Source organism: Gorilla gorilla, chromosome 16 (assembly GCF_029281585.2).
Source record: "Gorilla gorilla gorilla isolate KB3781 chromosome 16, NHGRI_mGorGor1-v2.1_pri, whole genome shotgun sequence".
Lineage (NCBI taxonomy): Eukaryota > Metazoa > Chordata > Mammalia > Primates > Hominidae > Gorilla > Gorilla gorilla.
This window is the reverse complement of record NC_073240.2, coordinates 52,294,157-52,319,783: the sequence shown is the minus strand read 5'-3', so window position 1 is coordinate 52,319,783 and position 25,627 is coordinate 52,294,157. Positions and strand designations below refer to the sequence as shown.

The 25,627-nt window shown below is 34.2% G+C and overlaps 1 protein-coding gene across 8 annotated transcripts in view; it reads left to right on the top strand.

Annotated features, from left to right (window-relative positions):
- The window catches only part of DMXL2 (Dmx like 2), a 172,574-nt gene that overhangs the window by 68,463 nt on the left and 78,484 nt on the right, over positions 1-25,627 (top strand). For all 8 annotated transcript variants that reach the window (XM_055363012.2, XM_019011116.4, XM_055363013.2 and 5 more), the window contains exons 7-13: positions 4,167-4,345; positions 5,813-5,996; positions 9,073-9,247; positions 13,114-13,353; positions 13,806-14,077; positions 14,703-15,399; positions 15,772-15,893. In XM_055363012.2, the coding sequence (XP_055218987.2) occupies positions 4,167-4,345; positions 5,813-5,996; positions 9,073-9,247; positions 13,114-13,353; positions 13,806-14,077; positions 14,703-15,399; positions 15,772-15,893 (1,869 nt within the window). The remainder of the gene's footprint in view (positions 1-4,166; positions 4,346-5,812; positions 5,997-9,072; positions 9,248-13,113; positions 13,354-13,805; positions 14,078-14,702; positions 15,400-15,771; positions 15,894-25,627) is intronic.

Sequence of the window (25,627 nt, the reverse complement as noted above, 5' to 3'; positions counted from 1 at the left end):
TTTGCTTAGAGTGAAATGTGGCTCTTTAATAAATCTGTATCTGGACATAATCAAATGTATAATAATTGGTTCTTATGAAACATAGTAAAATATATGTAATTAGATTGAATTAAGAATAGTAGCTTGATACAAACTACAGGATGCCTACCCTTCCCTAAAAGAGACATATGAACTGTTAAAATGTCCACAAAAATTTTATTTTCTAGATTATTAAGTATTTTTTTCATTGTGTTAGTCACGTCTCCCTAAGCTGCTTATATCCAGTTATCCTAAGAGTTAAGTGTTTCATAATTCTTACGGAAAGATAATGCTTTTCTGGTAAGGATCCTATGGAGGTTAAGCAAATGTGTCTTGGATTGAAAAAGCTATTTTCTCACATTTTTGAGAATATACCACATCTGATTAAGATTATCCTGATAAAAAGAACAGAAAGTAACTTTGGAGTGTTGGGCAGTTTTTTTTTTTTTTGGTACAATCTGTTCTGCTTCTGTTAATAAAGCCAAATTTGAATTGATAAAACAGATGGTCACTGTGGATCTCCCACTAGAAGGCATTTTCCACCGCCTCTGCTACACATGACAGGGTTTTATTTCAGGTGTTGTGAGACTCAAATTCAATTACTTCCAGGATTTTTAATATTACGGTTCATTGAGCACTTTGGCTGGTAAGATCTATTTTTTATAAATGTGGGAAATTAAATTTTTCTTAGGCTTAAGAGTATTTTAAATTTCTATCTGAACTTAAAATAAAGCCTTACTTACTAAAGAGCCTTTTCTACCCCACGTGACATACCTGATTAAATCTTTAGTTTAAGAATTGGTTTTCTCTGGTTTGCTTACTAGGAGATGTTTGCTGAAATTCTATTCGTTTATGTTCATAAAGTTTGTATTGGAACATTTTAAAAAAATAACACTTGGTTATTTTGTAAAATTTGCAAGTAATTTAAAGTATCCTGTTTTCTTCAAAAAATGGAATATATCTTTTCTTTTTTTGAGTTCTCATGCAGCATGGTGAATATAGTTAGTGATAGAATATTGTATATTTTAAAATTGCTAAGAGTAAATTTCAAGTCTTCTCACCATAAAAATCATTAAGTATTTGAGGTGATGGATATGTTACCTAGCTTGATGTAATTATCATGTTATATTCGTGAATTATAACATCACTTCGTACTATGTAAATGTATACAATTATAAGTTGTCAATTTATAATTAAAAATGCAGCATTTTCTTTGAGAGAAGATTATGCCTTTGAGTGAAAAACTGGGTTTTGCAAGGGCTAGGATGAGAAGATTTCTTGAGGGGAAGGGTTGTCCCTTCTATGCTGATTTTGCTGAGGGTTTTAATTATAAAGGGATGCTGGATTTTGTCAAGTGCTTTTTCTGCAACTGTTGAGATGATCATTTGATTTTGTTTTTAATTCTGTTTATATGGTGTATCATATGTATTGACTTGCGAATATTAAACCATCCCTACAACTCTAGTATGAAACTTACTTGATCATGGTAGACAATCTTTTTGATATGCTGTTGGATTCAGTTAGCTAGTATTTTATTATGGATTTTTGCATCTATATTCGTCAGGGATATTGGTCTGTGGTTTCCTTTTTTTGTCATGTCCTTTCCTGGAGTTTCTGCACAGTAAATGAAACAGCAGAGTAAACAGACAATCCACAGAGTGGGAGAAAATCTTCATGATCTATACATCTGACAGAGGACTAATATCCAGAATCTATAAGGAACTCAAACAAATTAGCAAGAAAAAACCAAACAATCCCATCAAAAAATGGACTGAGGACATCAATAGACAATTCTCCAAGGAAGATATACAAATGGCTGACAAGCATATGAAAAAATGCTCAACATCACTAATGATCAGGGAAATGCAAACCAAAACCACAATGCGATACCACCTTACTCCTGCAAGAATGGCCATAATCAAAAAACCAAAAAATAATAGATGTTGGTGGGGATGTGGTATAAAGGGAACACTTTTACACTGATGTTGGGAATGTAAACTAGTACGACCACTATGGAAAACTCTGGAAATTCCTTAAAGAACAACAGTAGAACTACCATTTGATCCAGCTGTCCACTCCTGGTATCTATCCAGAGAAAAAGAAGACATTATATGAAAAAGATACTTGCACATACATGTTTATAGCAGCACAATTTGCAGCTGCAAAAATATAGAACCAGCCCAAATGCCTATCAGTCAATGAGTGGATAAAGAAATTGTGGTATATATATATATACACACCATGGAATGCTATTCAGCCATAAAAAGGAATGAAATGACATTCGCAGCAACCTGGATGGAATTGGAGACCATTATTCTAAGTGAAGTAACTCAAGAATGGAAAACCAAACATTGTATGTTCTCACTCATAAGTGGGAGCTAAGCTATGAGGATGCAGAGGCATAAGAATGATACAATGGACTTTGGGGACTAGGGAGGAAGGGTGGGAGGAGAGTGAGGGATAAAAGACTACAAATTGGGTACAATGTATACTGCTTGGGCGATGGGTGCACCAAAATCCTACAAATCACCACTGAAGAACTTATTCATGTAACCAAACACTACCTGTTCCCCCAAAACCTATGGAGATTAAATAAATAAATAACACAAAAACACAACAAAAGTGAACTAAAAAAAAAAAGCTAGGAATTTCCCTCATGCACTCAGGTAACTGCAACTCCCCCTTTTGATATGTTGTACTTTCATTTTCATTCATATTTTCAACATATTTTAAAATTTCCCCTGGAATTTAGAAGTTTTTAGTTTTCAAATATTTGGGAATTTTCTAGATAACTTTCTGTTACCAGTTACTTAATTTTGTTGTGGTTTTACAGTTTTAGACAATAACAGATGAAATAGGGACTGCTTCATTTGAGGGGGAGATTGGTGGGAATGGGAGAAGGGCTAGAGTATCACCTGCTCCTGGGGCTCTTTGTATTTCCATTGTGACTTTTGAGGGGCTCTCGGGTACCTGTAGAATTTCTTTGTTACGTAGTCTGAAACCACTGCATAGAATGTGCTGTAAATTTGATTATGTGAAAATGATGCTATGCTGAAGAAGATACTTGGAGGAAAGCAACTAGTACATTGTTAAGTGGCTGTCTAAGGGCAAGCACTTAAAAGATTTGCTGTATAATTAAAATATCCAAAAAAATGAGACATTAATGGAAATTTTTGTTTCATTATGCAGCATAAATTGAGAATGAGTACCAAGATGGAAAAAACAGAATTGTTTGTCTAGTCCAAATGAAGATATTTGGACCAATGCATACTTTTCAGGAATACATAATTTCAGAATTCCTCAGAGGTTATATTTTTGCATAAGCGATAACATTTATTATTTCCCTTTAATGCAGTTTTTATTATTGGTTATAAAGCACTATAAAAGATAGTTTCTGTTAAAATACAATTGTTTAGCCTTTAACTAAATTGTTAGAACTAAGTAAAATGATTAAGTCAGTGCCTATTGTTATACTTGTAAATATTTTAAGTGGGCATTGAGGTGGTTCCTGACAGCTACCTCCATGCATTCTTTATCATCACTTAGAGTAGGGATCGGAGAACTGTGGCCCAGGAGCTAAGAATGTTTTTTTACCTTTTTAAAGGGATGTAAGGAAAAAAGAAGAATCTGTGTCATAGACCTGTGTAGCCCACAAAGCCTAACTTATTTACCATCTGGCCCTTTGCAGAAAAATTTGCTGACTCTTGATATAGAGCAAGAAACTCATGTTCATGAGGTGAAGGGTGAAGGGCTTCACTGTTAAAGACCACTTCAAAAAGGAAAGGATAACAATGACTGAAAAGATAGCATGGATCTTTCTAATTCTTTCTTAACTAACTTATTCAAGGGGCTAGCATCAGAATCTTTTTTCTGTACTGACCAATTTATGTCTAAATGGGGGAATTTGGCATCAGTCTGCATTTGAAAAACAATATCACACAGAAAAGATTGATAATGAATAGACTGTTCATTTATTTTTCAAGAATAGTTTTCTTTAAAGTAATGTAATTTTAAGATAAGTTTTGTATTATGTATAAGTCACATATTAGTTTTTAGATGTAACTTAATTTTTAAAACTTCTTCAAACCACTTACATTTTGAATTGCGTATGTACAAATTAATTTTATATTGACCTATGTATTTTTCAGGATGATTGTCTTTTGAAAGTGTGGTATCCTATGACTGGTTGGAAGTCTTCAATTATACCTCAGGATCATCATGAAGTAAAAAGGAGACAGTCCTGTACTCAATTTTCTTTTGTTTACTTGGCACATCCCCGAGCTGTGACAGGTTTTTCGTGGCGCAAAACTAGCAAGTATATGCCCAGGTTAGATGAATGAATCGTGCAGCTTTAGTCTGCATCCTTAAATGTTTATAAAAATAATGAAAATAAAGTCCTTTTATTTACATGGTGGCAATTAATAGCATAGGCTCTGGCATCAAGCTGCCTGAAATCAAATCCTACTATTAGCTTCATGAGTTTTTGACTAAATTTCTTAAGCTGTCTATGCCTCAGTTTTTCTCTGCTGAATGAGGGTAGTAATAGTACCTACCTCAGAGAGTTACTGTGAAACTAAAATGTAGTTTGTGGGTGGGAAGTGCTTAGTACAGGCCTTTGCACATACTTTGTGTCCAGGCAATGAAATTGTTGGTAGTAGCTGTGGTACTAGCAGATCCTAGCAAGAAAATGTTTGCAAATAACAGGAAAGCACACACTGAAGGGAAATATATCAGTATTATGTCAATTATGTATATGGTGTTAAAGCATATAATGTACTCTGAAAAAAGCGGCCAGGTTGTGTTTTTTTGTTGTTGTTTTTTTAAATCTGAGAGCTGTCAACAGAAGCTTCTCAAAGGATTTTTTATTATACATTTTTTCCTCATCATTGTGGCACCTCTTAAAGGTATTTAGAAGATTAAATAAACTGCAAAACAGCTTATACAAATGATTCCTTTATTATATACAGGTCTAAGAAAGCTGTTGGGCACTCAGGAGCTTGCTTAGAAATCTAGTTTGTTCTTGAGGGAGGGTTATTTTACCTACTAAATATATCTGAGGATTGTTTATGCCTGATAGGAAATATAGCACACATTGTAGAGATGCTCAGTAAATGATAATGTGGGAAATTTATATACTTTTTGAATCTAAGTAAAAAGTCTATTCTGCTTAAGTCATCTGCATCTATTTGCAGAATACTTTTGACTTAGATTCTGTGTGAGCATTTTTTTAAAGGGAGAATGATTTTTTTGTTCCTTTGTAACAAACAGGTAAGTTACTTTAGCTGCTCCATGCCATGCCGTTTTTGCTTATTTTAACTTAATGGAAATGGATTTATAGTTTGAAATTATATTCTCCTTACAGTTTTATGATGAAGATAATTTGTTTGTAACTGTTTGGGTTATAGGAAGGATGATGTAAAGTGATGAAACTACTGCCATAAGCCAGATAGTTTAATTACATTTAATGATCTTTTATTATGGTCATTCTCTAATTTGCAATGATTAGGTTTTCTTTTGCTGTTTAGTTTGTATGTTTTGTTTAGGAGATACTAATAATCCTCTAGAGCCTGAATGTATAAATCTGGCAGTAATTTCTATTTCTTTTTTCAAAATAATTTCCTAGTTCTTATGATGTTCACAGTGATGCTATATATGATTTCAAGCCCTTTGATTGATTCCTTTTTTCCATAGTGTTTTGCACTAATGTTATCTTTATGCATGAAGAACCAAAATATTAATTAGTTAATGGGATTGATATTCACATTAACCTTTATTTATTTCTCTTTGTTGTTAGGGGTTCTGTCTGTAATGTGTTATTAACTTCATGTCATGATGGTGTGTGCCGGCTCTGGGCAGAAACTTTATTACCAGAAGACTGTCTTTTGGGTGAGCAGATTTGTGAGACTACCACTTCCAGCATTGCCAGCAGCCTTTCTCATGCTGGAAGACACAAAGACAGAATACAGCATGCTCTTGAGGTATTATATTATTTAAAATGGTAAATGAATTTTGAAGATAATGTAAGCCTGGTGGAAATTCATAAACTAACATGCAGATGGCACACATGGTACATGTAATGAGTGAAATTAATAGCAATAAACTCTCATTTATGCTTGTAAGACTACTCATTTATTCCACTAAGAAGCCAAATGCAGAAATTAATGATCTCAGACATGCTGTATAGGTAAATATTATTAAAAGTTTTTTTAAAATTGATATTTTATGCTCAAGTTCTAGATAATATTATTTTGATTCTTTTGTTTTGCATGTCAGATGTGAAAATCTATGGGACTAAGTATTAGTAAAATATGTAAAGATCCTTGAAATTAGTTGTAATTAAAAATATTTTGCTTTTGTTTCATAAAGATTAAAATTTTATTGTTCTAGTTAAAAATGACTAGTTTGTTCCTTAAGAATAAAGATGTTTATTAAGATATTAGACACAAATGAACTGCTTTGGAGTTTCCATGATGGAATATTTTGAAAATGAAATAATTTTTATAATTTTTAAATACAGTATGAAATAAAAGTGCTTCATAAGAAATTACATTATAACACATAGCACAAATGATTGTGTCCCATTTGATTAGGTAATACAATGAGATATATGCATTATTTTAAATTGTCAGAAATTTATTATAGTAAACTTAGATTACTATTTTTCTTGTGGCTGTTTTTTATTATTCAAATACTGTATGCTTATTCTAGAATTGGATTAAGAAAAGGAGAAGAAATACGGAATTTATAATTCAACTATTCTAGTCATGTGAATATGTGTATTTTTCTTTATACGATTGAGATCATATTATGCAGTAATACTTTATAAGTTTTTTATACTTAATTTGTTTACACTCTACATTATTGACTATACTTTTACATTATATATTTACATTGACAGTTTAAAGGTTGCATAGTCAAAGTGGCTTTGCCATTTTACCAAGCAGAAATATTGTACAACTTTGACAAGTTAAGGATGTGGTCCTTAAAAGTTTTATGTGAAGTAGGCCTCCTCAGGTATTGTCTGTATTGGGCCATTCTTGCACTGCTATGAAGAAACGTCTGAAACTGGGTGATTTATAATGAAAAGAGGTTTAATTGGCTCATGGTTCTATAGAAAGCATGGCGCCAGAATCTGGTTGGCTTCTAGGGAGGCCACAGGGAGCTTTTACCCATGGCAGAAGGTGAAGCAGGAGCCGGCACATCACATGGTGGAAGCAGGAACAAGAGAGAGTTGCGGGGAGGTGCCACACACTTTTAAATGACCAAATCTTATGAGAACTCACTCGCTATTGCAAAGGCAATACCAACACCAAGCCATGCGGGATCCGCCTCATGACCCAAACAGCTTCCACCAGGCTCTACCTCCAACATTGGGGATTACAATTCAACATGAGATTTAGGCAGGGTCAAGTATCTAAACTATATCACTGTCTGTGATTGGGCACTATTTTTACATTTTTTTCAATATTTAAATGTAAGTGAAATTAAAAGCAGATGTCAAAACAGTTAAAGTTATCTTTTATTTTGATATTGATATTTAGTAGGACAAAGTACTTAATTTTTAAGTAGATATTTGTGATCACTTACTTATACTTATGTAACGTGTTTTATCTTCAAATTATATATGAGCCTTTGGAAACTAAGGGCTTTTAGACATCTTTGTATCCTCCATGGTACCTGATACATTGCTTTTCAAGTGTTTGTTAAATTGAATTATTGCCATGTAAAATAGAACAGAAATATAAGTAAATATGTAACCAGTGATTTGACAAGTTTTTACTGTCTTTTAGGAATATTATTAATTAATATGTTAAGATAGTTTTTAAAAGAAAAAACGTAATTGTCTGACTTACGAGCCACTTGGCTTTCTGACATCCTATCCTTTCCTATGGAACTCCTTACTGTTAGTTCTATATAATTGTATATATTCTTAAGTTATATGTTTTGTTTCTAGGAGAAAATAGCCAGTATTATATCAGTCTTGTCAGTCTAATTTAAAATGATGGTTAATGTCAAAGATCCAGTGAAAATAATTTGATAGGCAGTTTTGACCAGGGGGTCTCTAATGTCAGCCTTAACCCTATTATCAAAGCAATGAGCAACTCCGTAGCGGGAGACCAGAGGTGGGGGACACACCATTGACCTGATACTGTTTTCCATATGCAAAATGAGAAGGGCTGTAGAAATTGAGAGGATGTACCAGTTATGTTACTTTAATGAAGAAAGAATTGATAACATTTTATACTTTATTTAATTGAATGTGGGGAACAAAGGAAAGTAATAAAAATTATTATGAAACATGGTCTTGGGAGTGGGTTAAGTTACAGAATAAGGAATTACTGTGAGGTGGGGCCGTGATATGGAGAAAAAAGATAATGCCAAGAATGACATGGCCCCATGTCTAAAATAGTCCACATGATCATGCATGCTAATGAAGAATTTTAATCATATAGATTTATCTACATTTAAACAAATCCAAATTGCAAATTGTTTAAAACAATTTAAACAAATTAAAGATCAACATTTTAATGAGGTCTTTCCTTGTCTACTCCTATCTAAGTAGGTTCCCCTTGTTATTCTGTATTTTCATACCCTGTTTTGTTCTTTATCATAGATATCATGAATTTGATTGTTTAGCTGGCTGTTTAATTCTAAGTGAGAGGCAGTGTTGGGGAGGCAATATTCTTCCTGGTAGGAAGATTCAGGAATTTTTTTTTTTTTTACTCTTATGACTAGAAAATTCTGTCTCAGTACTAGGATATCCTGAAAAAAAAAATCTTTGGACCTCCTAATATTAACGGGAATCTTTATTCATGTTTTATAGATACCATGAATAAGTATTTTTGCACACTACTTTTTGCCTTGAACTAAAAGTTTACAAGAACTGTAGAGAATACATCCAAAATAGTTCTACTGTAATTTAAAAAGTTTCCTTTAAAATGATCAGGTTTTTATGGAGAAAAAAATCTTAAACCTCTTAATAATTAAGAGTACTTTGGTTGGCATTTATTAGACCTTCCAGAGTTGGACTCAGCAACTATTTTTCTATTTTAGACAATACACCATTTGAAAAATTTAAGGAAAGGACAGAGGAGGTCATCTGTTCTTGTAACTCATGCTGAATTAATGCCCGACCAGACAGCAATGCATGAAGTTCAAAGACACATTTCCCACCATGCAAATGCACTCTGTCATTTTCATATTGCAGCAAGCATCAACCCTGCCACAGGTAAAGGATAAAGTTTTATTTCCCATAAATATGTTGAAGTCAGGTAAATAAATAGAAAAGTGGAACTACTTTCATAACCTGTTTTTTATTATTTCATGTTGCCTTTAAAAATACTTAATTGGAATAGAGATATAATATAAAGTACCATTTTTTGAATTGGGCCTATGTGATTGGGACTATGTGATTCTCAGGCTATTAACTTCAGTAACTATTTCTGAGCATCTTTGTCTAGACTATATCAAGCATTCCTAGTAAATTAGAGCTGTGATTGAACCTGGTATTACAAGTGGTGGCAGCCTGGTAAATTAGTGTAATTTCTCTCACTTCACAGTTTAAATCTTCCCAACTCTTCTTTATAACCTCCTCTAAATATATTTTTACAAAGTTTTCCTTATATCTCAGCATATCTTGTTTTCTACCCTTGTAGACTTTCTTGTCCTATACTAAGGAAAACACTTTTCCTTCTAACTTGAATATTTTCTTTTCCCTTTTTCCCCTATGTGACTGAGAAGTATTTTGAGGCTGGTTCTGTGTTGACAAATGCATATTTGAGAGCTTCTATTTAAAGGCAATATGTTTTCCTTCTACATGGAAATGTAGGAGAAAGGCTATAAATTTTATATTACATTGCTCATAGAACTATATAAAGTTTTATATAAAGTTATAGTTGTATGTTATTGAACTGAAGGTCTGTTGCTTCAGAGTGAAGGGGCTTTTATTTTTAAATGTTTCTGTATGTAAATACAGTATTTAGTAAATAGAATTCTAAAAGGGTGATCTGCAGTGGTAACTCTAGATATGTGTTGTTTTATAGAGTAGCCACTGGCCCCGTATTAGCTATTTGAGCACTTGAAATGTGGCTGGTCCAAATTGAGATATGCTGTAAAATACACACTGAATTTCTAAGACTTAGTATAAAAAATAATGAAAAATATTTCATTAATAATTTTATTTCATATTGGTTACTTGTTGAAATACTATTTTGTGTATGTTGAGTCAAATAAAGTATATTATTAAAATTACTATTACCTGTTTCATTTTACCTTTTGTAACGTGGCTATTGAAATATCTAAAATTACTTAACATGTCTTGCATTTTTGGTCTGCATTATATTTCTGTTGGGCAGTGCTTTGCCATCTGATTAAATGTTGTTTTGCTTATATTATCCTTTCTGATCTAATATCTTAATTGTATTCTAAGAATGTCTTTATAATTTGTTTTCAAAATGTGGTTTTAGATTTTTATGAATTTTTAACCTTTTTAAAAGAACCGTTTCTTGAATTACTGTGATAAAAATTCAACTTCAGAACAAAATGCAATTCGTGATAGTCTGCACTAAATTCAATACATATTAGAAACCTTGGCTTTTTAACTGTGTACACTATCCTAATTAGATGGAATAGGATCACAGAGGATGAGCATTCTGTCACATCATTTGAGCCTAAGGACTGGATATGTTCTTGTAGCCATTGGGCCTTGGTCTTCCCCAGCTTCTTTACTGACCTTCACTAATTTTATCTATGCTCATCCTAACTTACCTACATATTATTTTAAAAACAATTTTGTTAAAAATGTTTAACATCATGCATTTTTAGTTACTGCATGTAAATATAACATTTAGGTTGACCAAATAGATTACTAAATGCAAATAATTTTATATTATTAGGACTTGTCCTCTTCACCTTTTTTTCAAAAAATTTTTTGAAACTACAAGAAAGTTGAAAGAATAGTACAGCAAATATCCATATACCACTTACCCAGATTTACCACATATTAACATCTTGTCATTTATTCTTTTGTTCTCCTTCTCTGCCTGTATAGATATGTCTTTGCTGCCTCTTCCCTTATTTTTGATGGAACCATTTGAAAGTAAAGTTGTTGATTACAGTACCCTAAATATACCCTAATTATCCTAAATATTTTCCATTACCTAAATATTTAAGAATGTATCTTTTAGTAAAAAGGGAATTTGCCTCCATAGCTGTAATACTGTTATTGCATGTGAGGAACATAGATAAAATAATATCATGTAATATACCATTCATACACAAATATAGATTCCTTTCTTAAATGCAGATTATTTTCTTTAAATTCCTCCAATCTAGAACAGTCCCTTTCTCAATTGTCAAAAATCTGTTAGTCTCAAAAAGTTGTCTCTCAGTTTTCTTTCAAAATGTCTCGCAGTCTGAATATTTGTTCATAAGATTTAGGTTTAACATTTTGAGCAAGATTACTACATAGGCACATAGGTGATGTAGTGTTTTATAGGATTGCTAATTCACAAATCCTATTTTATATGATTTATTTAATTTTTATCACAAAACCAGAATAGTCATCCAGGAACTGGAAAGAAACAACAAATTAGAGCATTTAACATTCATATTTATTGTAATAGAACATTACCAGAATGTCCATGCATTTTATCTTTAGATTTTCACTTCTTTTTGCAAAGGACAATTTTTCCTTCTGTTGAATGAATTATTTATAATATGGATTGAAATTAAGGAGATTAAGTTTTTGATTTATACCATTTTTTGGGCGGAGGAGGACAGGATCTTGCTATGTCACCCAGGCTAGAGTGCAGCCTTGACCTCTCCGGCTCAGGCAATCCTACCACCTCAGCCTCCTGAGTAGCTGGGACCACAGGTGTGTGCCACTACGCCTGGCTAATTTTTGTAGTTTTTGTAGAGTCAGTGTGTCTCGCTATGTTTCCCAGGCTGGTCCCAAACTCCTAAGTTCAAGCGATCCTCCCGCCTTGGCCTTCAGAAGTGCTAGGATTACAGACATGAGCCACCACACCTGGCCAATTTATACTATCTTACAGGAACTCATCAATTTCATAAATTTCAGTTACCTCAAATGGAGAAATTATCTTATACTTAGAATTTTGCCTGCGTACTTGTGTTTTTTTCTTGATTTTATTTCCCAACAGCTATTTAGTAAAGTTTCGAACACTGAGAAAAGTTGGAAGAATAGTACAGTTAATACTTTTATATGCTTCACTTTGATTCAACAGTTGTTAACATTTTGCCACAGTTGCTTTATATGTGGCAAATGTCTCTGTGTGTATGTGTATGAAATGTTTTCTTTTTCTTTCTTTCTTCCTTTTTTTTTTTTGGAAACGGAGTCTTGCTGTGTCACACAGGCTGGAGTGCAGTGGAGTGATCTCAGCTCATTGCAACCTCTGCCTCCCGGGTTCAAGCAATTCTCCTGCTTAAGCCTCCCAAGTAGCTGGGACTACAGGCACACCCCTCCACACTGGGCTAATTTTTTGTATTTTAGTAGAGATGGGGCTTCACCGTGTTGCCCAGGCTGGTCTCGATCTTCTGAGCTCAGGCAATCCACCCGCCTCTCCCTCCCAAAGTGCTAGGATTACAGGCATGAGTCACCGCACATGGTCGAAATGTTTTCTTAGTCTTTTCGAAGTAAGTTACACCTATCATGGTGTATCACCCTTACATTAGCAAGTATCTCCTAAAATTCTCTCACATAATCATAATATCATCATACCTAAGAAAATGATAAGTAATTCCATAATATCTAATATCCAGTTCATATTTAAACTTCTCTAGTTATCTCTTTTATAGCTGCTTTTCTGCTTTAATTTTTCATCCCCTGTCCCCAAACTGGAATTCACTGAAGGTTGATGCATTCGTGTATTTTGTTTTTAAGTTAATAGTTTAATTTCGTATGTCTATCATTAATTCTTAAGATTTACATTTACCATTAAATTCAGTAAAGTTTTTACAGATGCTGCTAAAATTATGTTGACTTGTTTAGCACCTTTTCTTTGTATAGATTAGTCATTGTAAGCACTTGTCATGTTTTTAAAGAAATTTATATTGAAATCTCTTTTATTTCCACAGATATTCCAAATGTCTTGGTTGGCACTGCATTTAATGTTGATGATGGAAATGGGGGCTTTGTAGTTCATTGGTTAAACAACAAGGAATTTCATTTTACATCATCTACAGAAGTATTTATGCATCAATTACGAAAACTTTCTGATAAGCAGGTAGATCATGAAAATGATGATGCAGATAGAGAAGATGAGGAACATTCACAGGAGGATAGAGAACGGGGTTTACATATGAAATTAGACCATGGTTAGTATCCTGTGTTCAGATTTTACTTACTCCAAAGTTAACAGCTTTCTGTGGTACCACTTTTAGTTTTGAATTCTTCCTTCCTGCTCTTCCTCCTTTTTACTTTTCTATTTGTTACACAAGTATTTACTGACCATCTGCCTTGGAAGAGGTACTCTGCTAGGTCCTGCAAACATCATCTAACTCTATATGTTCTTTGGAAGCCATATCCTTTTCTGGGGAACAGGTTTTGCTAATGGTAGTAATAATGATAGGGTGAATGAAGTTTTAATTTATCTAAAAGTAGTAACTGTAGTAACTTTCAATTCAGACAAAAGTTTCCTTTGTTTTTTTTTCTGACTGTAAATTGGAAAAGAGATTTAGTTTTTAAAGATAGTATGCCATTTATTTATAGTCTAGTATGTAAATGAATTATTTAATGCATGTATTGATAAATATATTTTCTGGTTCAGATTTATCCCTGGATAGAGAATCTGAGGCAGGTACAGGATCATCAGAACATGAAGATGGAGAAAGAGAAGGAAGTCCTAGAACTTATTTACGACTTAGTGTACCAATGCCACTGCCTACGGTTCTGCTTGATCGGAAGATTGAAACGCTGCTGACTGAATGGAATAAGAATCCTGATATGCTTTTTACAATACACCCTGTAGATGGTACCTTTCTAGTGTGGCATGTAAAGTATTTGGATGAATATAATCCTGGAATATTTAGACAAGTTCAGGTATATTTTATTGATGAAATAGTTATTACATTTCTTAAAATAGTAAAAAGAAATAAATGCTTTGTAGAGTTAGCATGTTTTTAGAATTACTGAAAATTTTGGTTTTGATAAGCATCTGAGTAAAGAATACTTCTTTCTTTCAGAAGGGATCAGTGACCATAAGCTTAGCAAACTTGATTAGTTAGAAGATAATGAATTTGGCCTTGAAATGCAGTACTGAATATTTAAATATATGTGTTGATTTTTGGGGGAATTAATAATATTTTGAATAAGATTAAGAAACTACCCTGAAAATGTGAATCAGGATGAGCTCCTCCTTGTGGCCAATTTGATGAGCTAAACGAAGCTGCCTTTGTCATCTCTCTCAACTTTATTGCTATTTAGATCTGTGGCTGTGGTCATTTTGTTGTACAAGCAAAGCACTTGAACTTTTTTTCTTCAGCCTTCTCTTAGGCCATGAATAGAGATATGATATTACCTAAATAGAACAAGGGGATTGGACCATAAAGAGGTTGAAAATGACATTTTTTGATAAGAAGCTGAGATTTGGTATTTTGAGACTAGAAGTCTTTTTTTTGAGAGGAGGTAAACTATTTGCACTGAATCATATAATTATGTTTTTCAGGTTTCTTTTTCTTCTCGGATTCCTGTTGCATTTCCCTCTGGTGATGCAAGCTCTCTTAGTAAAAATATCATGATGTATGCCTGTATAAATGCGACAAAAGATTCTCACCACACGCTGTTACTCCAGGAGGGGATGTCTGTAGGCAGTCCTCACGGATCACAGCCACACTCTAGATCCCACAGTACACATATGAACATCTTAGCTCCCACAGTAATGATGATCTCTAAACACATAGATGGTTCTTTAAATCAGTGGGCAGTCACTTTTGCTGATAAGTCTGCCTTTACCACTGTTCTAACTGTATCTCACAAATTTAGATATTGCGGTCATCGATTTCACCTCAATGACCTGGCATGTCATTCAGTTTTACCACTGTTATTGACATCCTCACATCATAATGCTCTATTGACTCCTGAATCAGATTGTCAGTGGGACTCAGACAATAAATTAAGTAGATTCATGGACCCTGTAAAACATATAAAAGGTTCCTCGAAACAACCTCTTAGAAATGCAGCAACTCGTACATTTCATGACCCAAATGCAATCTACAGTGAACTTATTCTGTGGCGTGTAGACCCAATAGGACCTTTGTCATACACTGGAGGAGTATCAGAATTGGCTCGAATTAACTCTTTACATACCTCAGCGTTCTCTAATGTGGCTTGGCTTCCAACTCTCATTCCCAGTTACTGTCTAGGTAAGTGTTCATTGTAATTGTGAAATTAACAAAAGCTTTTAAACTATTATTTGTTATATACAAAATGGTTCATATTTGTTGTCATTAAGATTTTTAATAAGTATTCAGTTTTCATTAAGATGATTTTTAATAAATATTCAGAATACAGGCATGAGACTGATTTTTAGAACTTCTAGAAGTTTTTAACCTTTTCTCTCATAATCCATTTTTTAATTAAATTTTTTGTTAATAACTTTGTATCTACTTATTGTGCCTATTTAATTATGATTCTAGACCATGGTTAAGCCTAAAAAAAATGTGAATACTTGTTTCTTATCCTTTAGCCAATACACTACATGTTTAGAACCCAGAGGCCTTGTTTTCCTTTCTCAGGCACATATTGCAATTCTGCAAGTGCTTGCTTTGTTGCTTCTGATGGCAAAAATCTGAGACTCTATCAAGCTGTAGTGGATGCAAGGAAATTATTGGATGAATTGTCAGACCCAGAATCTTCAGTAAGTATTTAATAATCTTTATTAATTTATCTAAGGAGATAAAGAATTCTCTTTTGACTTTGTCTAGGACCTGTATTTGTTAGTTGCTGTTTAGGGAGTAAGCATATGTTCTGGGCTGCATATGACATATATATGACACATTTATTTTTTCCTAAGCTGTGTTCCAAGGTATATGAATCAAAATTTTAGTGTACATACCACACATTATTACATTTTACATAAAAAGAAATAAAAAGGATTTTTTTCTAAAATATTATTTGTTTGTAACATATTTTACTCTCTAGTTTGGTTCTGTTAATCTTACTTTGCTCAAAAGAAGTTTTAAGGCATCTTTACCAAGCTGTATGTTTAGGTTGGAAAATTGGAACTTTTTCAAGCTTGATTCACCATTTTAAAAAATTCTCTGGTTAGAATTTGTTATCAGTGGGTGGCAGCATCTCATTCTGATAGTTCTGTATCTGAGCTGGAAGTTGTATATGTTAGTATCTAGAGTTGAACAGTAGATTTTCCATTTACCTATAAAAACAACTATTCTAATAAAAATGTTTCCAGTATTGAAAACCAATGACTATTTTTGAGCATCTACTATGTTCTCCTAGATGTAGAGGGAATACAAAATATAAGTTTCAGACCTACCTTTAAGGAGCTTTTAATTTAGTTGAAGAGAGAGCTTATTAATAAAAAGTTAAGTAGCAGTTTAAGACATAAGAAGAGGAGTCTAAGGGTGGTATGTAATTAATTGCCAAAAGGATGGCCCTAGAAGTGTTTCATTATTCAGAGGAGAGAGAGAGATCAGATTAAGGTAGGCATAGAATTCTTTATTAAGGACAATATTTGGGTTCATTCTTGATGAGTGGATAAGATTTAGAAAGATAAATTCTTTGTCTTTGCCTGAGTGAGAAAATTGCCTGGAAGTAAGTATAGATACAGGAAAGTACATGTGTAAAGCTTGTTCCAGAAACAGTGAGAAAACCATTTGGATTGGAGCTTAAGGTTTGACATAGAGAAAGTCTAGAAAAATAGAATCATAGAACTAGAATTGGAAGATATTTTAAAGGTCACCTGGTCTCACCAGCCATCTGATGCTTTATTCCCCTCTGCTTCATTCCTGCCAATTTGTCATCTGGCCATCGATAGGGAGACTCAACTCTAAATGCAGCTCATTCTATCCTTGAATAGCTCACACAATCATATTGAAACGCTATTTGTTTTGTGTACATTCTACTTGTTAGTGCTAGTTCTGCTTACAATAAACCTAATATTTCTTGCGTATGAGAGTACCTCAAGATATTAAAAGACAGCTTTCTTGTAACCTGTGAACCTTACTACCTCAGGCCAAACCTGCTCCCCCTGTGCCTATCAAGTTTCTTTAACTGTTTTACATTTGACCCTGGTTACTCTTCTGAGCAGGTTTCAGTTTGTCTGTACTCTGAGCCTTGTAGGATGACTAAAACATAGCAATATTGTGACCTCTCTCATTAGATACATTTATGTTTTGACAGTCACTCCACATTCTTCATATGTAATTGACTCATTATGAGCTGACTGTCAATATCCCGAAGTCTTTCCCCCTCCCTGCCCTCTGCTAAACCTTGTCTTCTCCATTCTGTATTTGTACATTTGGATTTGGGGTCCAAATGTAGACCTATTTTTCCTATTACATTTCATCTTGCTAAGCACAACTAAACAGTCCAATCTCTCAGTATCTTTTTGAATCTGGATTATGTTATTTAATATATTTGTTATTGCTTTATGAGTATGTCACCAGCCTGTTTGAAGAGTGTTACACCTACACCATCTGAGTCAGTTATTAATATGATAAACAGGCAGGTCTGAAGAAAGAGCCTAGCAGTATACATTTGAATTCTTTCTCCATTTTCATTTTTTGGAATGTTTTCCAGCTTGTTTCAAGGATTTCTGTGAGACAGCTTGCCATATACTTTGCTGAAATAAAATACAGTCTTTCTATCTTCTGCAATCAACGAAGAAAGTCAAAGTTACATGAGGTGATTTGTTTTAATATATGATAGGTATAATGTACACACCTTGACATCTCTTGGTGACCAAAACATTGTACTAGATAGACATTAAACTCCTTGGTCTGCCCTGCAGAAGTATGTTCTTTTCCTTTTTGAAAATGGGAATTTTTGCCTGTTTTTAGTTTTTTGCTATTGATGTCATTCTCCATGATTTGGGGGATTTTGTGTTTTCTTATGGTTCTATTTGTTCTCCATTATACTCAGTGTTTTGTTTTTGGTGGTTCCTCAAGGTTTTGTAATATGCATCTTTAACCTCTCATAGTCTACCTTCAAATAATAATATAGTACTCAAAATATAATGTAGCCAGGCACGGTGACTCACACCTGTAATCCAAGCACTTTGGGAATGAGATGGGAAGATTACTTGACCCCATGAGTTCAAGACCAGCCTGGGCAACATAGTGAAACCCCCCCCCATCTCTAAATATATACAGTAAACAACTTTCAATAGTATCCCCAATCTCCCTTTTCTGTGGTCTTCAGCATGCATGTCCTATGAATGTTTTGTTAGGTTTATACATAAGTATTTCATTTATTCTACTGACTGTAAAGGGTGCTGTCTTTTTAATGTTGGTGTCCATGTAGTTATTGCCAGAATATACAAATACAATTGAATATACAAATACAATTGAATTTTGTATGTTTATCTTATATCCTGTAACATTGCTGAATGCATATATTAGGTGTAGGAGTGTTTTTGGTAGATTTCTTGGACTTTTCCATGTAGATAATCATCTCATTATAAATGGGAACAATTTTATCTCTTCCTTTCTAATCTGTATGGCTTTTATTTTTCTTATTTTGTTGCGGTGACTCAAACTTCCAACTCCATGTTGAATAAGAAGTGAGATTGGATGTTCTTGCCTTCTTCCCATTTTTGGAGGAAAAGCATTCAGTCTTTGATCATTACATATAATGTTAGTTGCAGGTTTAAAAAATTTTTAAAAAATTTTTGTGGGTACATAGTAGATGTATATATTTGTGGGGTACATGAAATGTTTTGATATAGGCATGCAATTCTTAGTAATCAAATAATGGAAAATGGGGTATCTATCACCGCATACATTTATCCTTTGTGTTACAAATGATCTAATTATACTCTTCTAGTTATTTTTAAATGAGCAATTAAATTATTGACTATAGTCACCCTGTTGTGCTATCAAATACTAGGTCTTATTAATTCTAACTATTTTTTTGTCCCCATTAACCATCCCTACCTCCCTGCCAATCCCTTACTACCCCTCCTAGCCTCTGGTAATCATCCTTCTACTCTATCTCTATGGGTCCAATTGTTTTGATTTTTAGCTCCCATAAATAAGTGAGGACATGCAACACTTGTATTTCTGTGCCTGGCTTATTTCACTTAAAATAACGACCTCCAGTTCTATCCTTGTTGCTGCAAAATGACGGAATCTCATTCTTTTTTATGGCCAAGTAGTACTCTGTCGTATATAAGTACCACATTTTTTTTTCTTTATCCATTCATCTGTTGATGGATTCTTAGGTTGCTTCCAAATCTTGGTTGTTTTGAACAGAGCTGCAACAAACATGGGAGTGCAGATACCTCTTCAGTATACCAATTTTTGTTCTTTTGGGTATGTGCCCAGCAGTGGAATTGCTGGATTGTATGGTAGGTCTATTTTAGCTTTGTGAGCAACCTCCATACTGTTCTCTATCATGGTTGTACTAATTTACATTCCCACCAATAGCATATGAGGGTTCCCTTTTCTCCACATCTATGCCAACATTTGTTATTGCCTGTCTTTTGGATATAAGCCATTTTAACTGGAGTGAGATGATATCTTATTGTAGTTTTGATTTGCATTTCTCTGATGATCTGTGATACTGGGCACCTTTTCATATGTCTGTTTGCCATTTGTATGTCTTCTTTTAAGAAATATCTGTTCAAATGTTTTGCCCATTTTTTGATCAGATTACTAGATTTTTTCCTGTAGAGTTGTTTGAGCTTCTTATATATTCTGGTTATTAATCCCGTTTCAGATGAGTAGTTTGAAGATATTTTCTCTCATTCTGTGGGTTGTCTCTTCACCTTGCTGATTGTATCCTATGCTTTTTAACTTGATGTGATCCCATTTGTGCATTTTTGCTTTGGTTTCCTGTGCTTGTCATATATTACTCAGGAAATGTTTGCCGAGACCAATGTCCTGGAAAGTTTCCTCAATGTTATCTTGTAGTAGTTTCATAGTTTGAGGTCTTAGATTTAAATCTTTAATCCATTTTGATTTGATTTTTGTATGCAGTTTATGATAGGGGTCTGGTTTTATTCTTCTGCATATGGATATCCAGTTTTCCTGGCACCATTTGTTGAAGAGACTGTCTTTTCTCCATTGTATATTCTTGGCACCTTTGTCAAAAATGAGTTCACTGTAGGTGTGTGGATTTGTGTCTGGGTTCTCTTTTCTGTTCCATTGTTCTCTGTGTGTGTTTTTATGCCAGTACCATGCTGTTTTGATTACTGTAACTCTGCAGTATTATTTGAAGTCAGATAATATGATTTTTCCAGTTTTGTTCTTTTTGCTTAGGATAGCTTTGGCTATTCTGGGTCTTTTGTGGTTCCATATGAATTTTAAATCTTTAAAAAATTTCTATAAAGAATGTCAGTGGTGTTTTGATAGGGATTGCATTGAATCTGTAGATTGCTTGGGGTAGTGTGGACATTTTAACAATATCAGTTCTTCCAATCCATGAGCATGGAATATCTTTCCATTTTTTTGTCCTCTTCAATTTCTTTCATCAGTGTTTTACAGTTTTCATTATAGAGATCTTTCACTTCTTTGGTGAATTCCTAGGTTCTTAATATTATGTATGGCTATTGTAAATGAGATTACTTTTTGTTTGCTTGTTTGTTTTTGAGACGGAGTCTCTGTCGCCCAGGCTGGAGTGCAGTGGTGTGATCTCAGCTCACTGCAACCGCTGCCTCCCAGGTTCAAGTGATTCTCCTGCCTCAGCCTCCAGAGTAGCTGGGACTACAGGCATGTGCCACCATGCCCGGCTAATTTTTTTTTTTTTTTTTTTTTTTTTCAGTAGAGATGGGGTTTCATTGTGTTAGCCAGGATGGTCTCGATCTCCTGACCTCGTGATCTGCTCGCCTCAGCCTCCCAAAGTGCTGGGATTACAGGGGTGAGCCACTGTGCCCAGCTGAGATTACTTTTTCAAAATTTCTTTTTCAGGTTTTTTGCTGTTGGCCTATAGAAATGCTACTGGTATTTGTATGTTGATTGATATCCTGGAACTTTACTGAATTTATCAATTCTAATGGTTTTTGGTGGAGTCTTTAGGTGTTTCCAGATGTAAGATCATGCTTTCTGCCAACAAGGATAATTTGACTTCTTCTTTCCAATTTGGATGCCTTTTATATCTTTCTTTTGTCTGATTGCCCGAGCTGGCACTTTCAGTACTATGTTGAATAACAGTGGTGAAAGTGAGCATCCTTATTGTGTTCTAGATCTTAGAGGAAAGGCTTTCAGTTTTTCCCCATTCAGCATGATACTAGGGTATAGAAGGTATGTTCCTTCTATACCCAGTTTTTTTAGAGTTTTCATCATGAAGGGATGTTGAATTTTATCATGCTTTTTTAGCATTAATTGATGCTAAAAAATTTTTGTCCTTCATTCTGTTGATGAAATGTATCACATTGATTGATTTGTATATGTTGAACCATCCTTGTGTCCCTGTTATGATAAATGATCTTTTAATCATTTTAATCATATTGTTGAATTTACTTGGTAGTGTTTTGTTTAGGATTTTTGCGTCAATATTCATCAGAGTTATTGACCTGTAGTGTTCTATTTTTGATGTGTCTTTGTTTGGTTTTGGTGTCAAGGTAATACGGCCTCATAGAATGAGTTTGAAAGTATTCCTTCCTTCTCTATTTTTCAGAATAATTTTAGTGGGATTGGTATTTGTTCCTTTTTATATGTTTGGCAGCATTCAGCAGCAAAACCATTGGGTCCTGGGCTTTTCTTTACTTAGAGACTGTTTATTATGGCTTTGATCTTGTTACTTGTTTTACTGATCTATTCAGGTTTTGGACTTCTTTTGTGGTTTAGTCTTGATAGGTTGTATGTATCTAAGAATTTGTCCATTTCTTGTAGATTTTCCAATTTATTGGCATATAGTTGATCATAGTAGCCACTGTTGATCCTTTCAATTTCTTTGGCATCAGTTGTAGTATCCCTTTTTTCATCTCTGATTTTATTTATTTGGGTCTTCTCTTTCTTTTTCTTAGTCTGGGAAAAAACTTGTCAATTTTGTTTTATCTTTTCAAAAAATTAACTTTTTGTTTTATTAATCTTTGTATGATTTTCTTTGTTTCAATTTAATTTATTTATGCTCTGATCTTTATTATTTCTTTTCCTTTACCAATTTTGGGTTTGGTATGCTCTTGCTTTTCTAGTTCTTTAAGAGTCATCGTTAGGTTGTTTATTTGAAGTCTTCCTTGTTTTTTGATGTAGGCACTTACAGCTATAAACTTCCCTCTTTTAGTACTGCTTTTGCAGTATCCCATAGATTTTGGTATGTCATGTTTTCATTATCATTTGTTTCGAGAAATTTTTCAATTTTCTTTTTAATTTCTTCATTGACTCACTTGTCATTCAGGAGCATATTGTTTAATTTCCATATATTCGTATAGTTTCCAAAATTCCTTGTTATTGATTTCTAGTTTTATTCCAATGTGGTCAGAGAAGATGCTTGATATTATTTCATTTTTTAAAATGTTTTAAGACTTGTTTTGTGACCTAACGTATGGTCTGTCCTCGAGAATGATCCATGTGCTGAGGAAAAGAATGTATATTCTGTAGCTGTTGGATGAAATATTCTGTAAATATCTATTCGGTCCCTCTTTTTGATAGTACAGATTAAGTCTGATGTTTCTTTGTTGATTTTCTGTCTAGAAGATATGTCCAATTCTGAGTGATGTTGAAGTCTCCAGCTATGATTGTATTGGGGTCTATCTCTTTCTGTAACTCTAATATTTGCTTGATATATCTGGGTGCTCCAGTGTTGGGTGCATATACATTTAAAATTGTTATATCCTCTTGCTGAATTGACCCCTTCAGCATTATATAGTGACCTTCTTTGTCTCTTCTTACAGTTTTTGTCTTGAAAACTATTTTGTCTGATACATAGTATCAGACATATAATGATACTGATATCAGTATATCTGTCTGATATAAGTATAGCTATTCCTGCTCTTTTTTGGTTTCCATTGGCATGGAATATCTTTTCCCACCTCTTTATTTTCAGCCTATGTGTGTCTTTATGTGTGAAGTGTGTTTTTTGCAGGCCACAGATTATTGAATTTTGTTTACCCATTCAGCCACTATATGTCTTTTGATTGGAGAATTTAGTCCATTTAGTCCAAGTAATTAGTAAGTAAGGACTTACTCCTGCCATTTTGTTATTTGTTTCTGGTTGTTTTGTGGTCTTCCTTCTTTATTTCCTTCCTGTGTTTCTTTTAGTGAAGTTGATTTTTGCTGGTGGTATGATTTAGTTTTTTGCTTTTTATTTTTGGTGTATTCACTGTATGTTTTCTAATTTGAGGTTAACATGAAGCTTGCAAATATTATCTTACAACCCATTATTTTAAGCTAATTATGACTTAACACTTTGCATAAATAAACAAGCAAAAAGAAAACTAATAAAGGCTCTACTCCTTAACTTTGTCCTGCTACAACTTTTTGTTGTTACTATTTGTATCTTTTTGTACCATCTGTATCTTGAAAAGTTGTAATTATTATTTTTGATTTATTCATCATTTAGTCTTTCTACTTAAGATCAATTTACACACCACAGTTACACTGTAATAATATCCTGTGTTTTTCTGTGTACTTACTATTACCAGTGAGTTTTGTACCTTCAGATGACTTCTGTTTAATTTTTTAGTTTTTTTATTTTTTTTGGAGGCAGAATCTCGCTCTTTCACCCAGGGTGGAGTGCAGTGGCACCATCTCGGCTCACTGCAACCTCTGCCTCCTGGGTGCAAGCAATTATCCTGCCTCAGCCTCCCAAGTAGCTGACTCGCACACTGCCACGCCCAGCTAATTTTTTGTATTTTAGTAGAGACGGGGTTTCACTGTGTTGCCCAGGCTGTTCTTGAACTCCTGAACTCAGGCAATCTGCCCTCCTCGGCCTCCCAAAGTGCTAGGATTACAGGCATGAGCCACCACGCCTGGCCCAGATGACTTCTTATTGCTCATGAATGTCCTCTTTTTTCTGATTTAAGAACTCCTGTAACATTTCTTGTATGACACGTCTGGTGTTGATGAAATCCCTCAGTTTTTGTCTGTCTGAAAAAGTTTTTAGTTATCCTTCATGTTTGAAGGATATTTTTACTAGATACACTCTTCTAGGGTAAATTTTTTTTTCTTTTCAGCACTTCAAATATGTCATGCCTTTCTCCTGGCCTGTAAGGTTTCCACTGACATTCTGCCACCAGACGTATTGGAGCTCCATTGTATGTTATTTGTTTCTTTTCTCTTGATGCTGTTGGGATCCTTTCTGAATCCTTGACTTTTGGGAGTTTGATTATTAAATGCCTCGAGGTAGTCTTCTTTGAGTTAAGTCTGCTTGGCGTTCTGTAGCCTTCTTGTACTCGGATATTGATGTCTTTCTGTAGTCTTGGGAATTTCCCTGTTACTATCCCTTTGAATAAACTTTCCACCCCTACCTCTTTCTTCACCTCCTCTTTAAGGTCAATGACTCTTAGATTTGCCCTTTTGAGGTTATTTTCTGGATCCTGTAGATGTGCTTCATTGTTTTTTATTCATTTTTCTTTTGTCTCCTCTGTGTGTTTTCAAACTCACAAATTATTTCTTCTGCTTCATCAATTCTGCTATTAAAAGACTCTGATGCATTTTTCAGTATGCTACTTGCATTGTTTAGCTCCAGAATTTCTGCTTGTTTTTAATTATTTAAATTTCTTTGTTAAATTTATCTGATAGAATTCTGAATTTGTTGTCTGTGTTATCTTGAATTTCTTTGAGTTTCCTCAAAACAGCTATTTTGAATTCTCTGTCTGGAGGTCACATATCTCTGTTTCTCCAGGATTGGTCTCTGGTACCTTATTTGGTTCATTTAGTGAGGTCATGTTTTCCTGAATTGTCTTGGTACTTGTAGATGTTCTTTGGTGCATGGACATTGAGGAGTTAGGTATTTATTGTAGTCTTCACAGTCTGAGCTTACTTGTATCTGTCCTTGGGAAGGCTTTCCAGGTATTTAAAAGGACTTGGGTTTTGTGATCTAAGCTGTATCTGTTTTGGGGGGACCCCAAGCCCATTAATGCTGTGGTTCTTGCAGACTCTTCGAGGTACTGCCTTGATGGTCTTGGACAAGATCTGGAAGAATTCTCTGGATTACCAGGCAGAGACTCTTGTTCTCTTCTTTTACTTTATTCCTAACAAACTCCCATTCTCTCTCTCCCTCTCTCTCTCCCCCTCTCTCTCTCTCCTCCACCCCCCTTCTTTCTCTCTCTCTCCCACCCCCTCTGTCTCCCTCTCTCTCCTTCCCCCTCTCTCTCTTTCTCTCTCTCTTTTCTGAGCCATCTAGAGATGGGAGTGGAGTGTCACAAGCACCCCTGTGGCCATCACCTCTAGGACTGTGCTGGGTCACACCTGAAGCCAGCACAGCACTGGTTCTTGCCCAAAGCCTGCTGTAACCACTCCCCAGCTACCA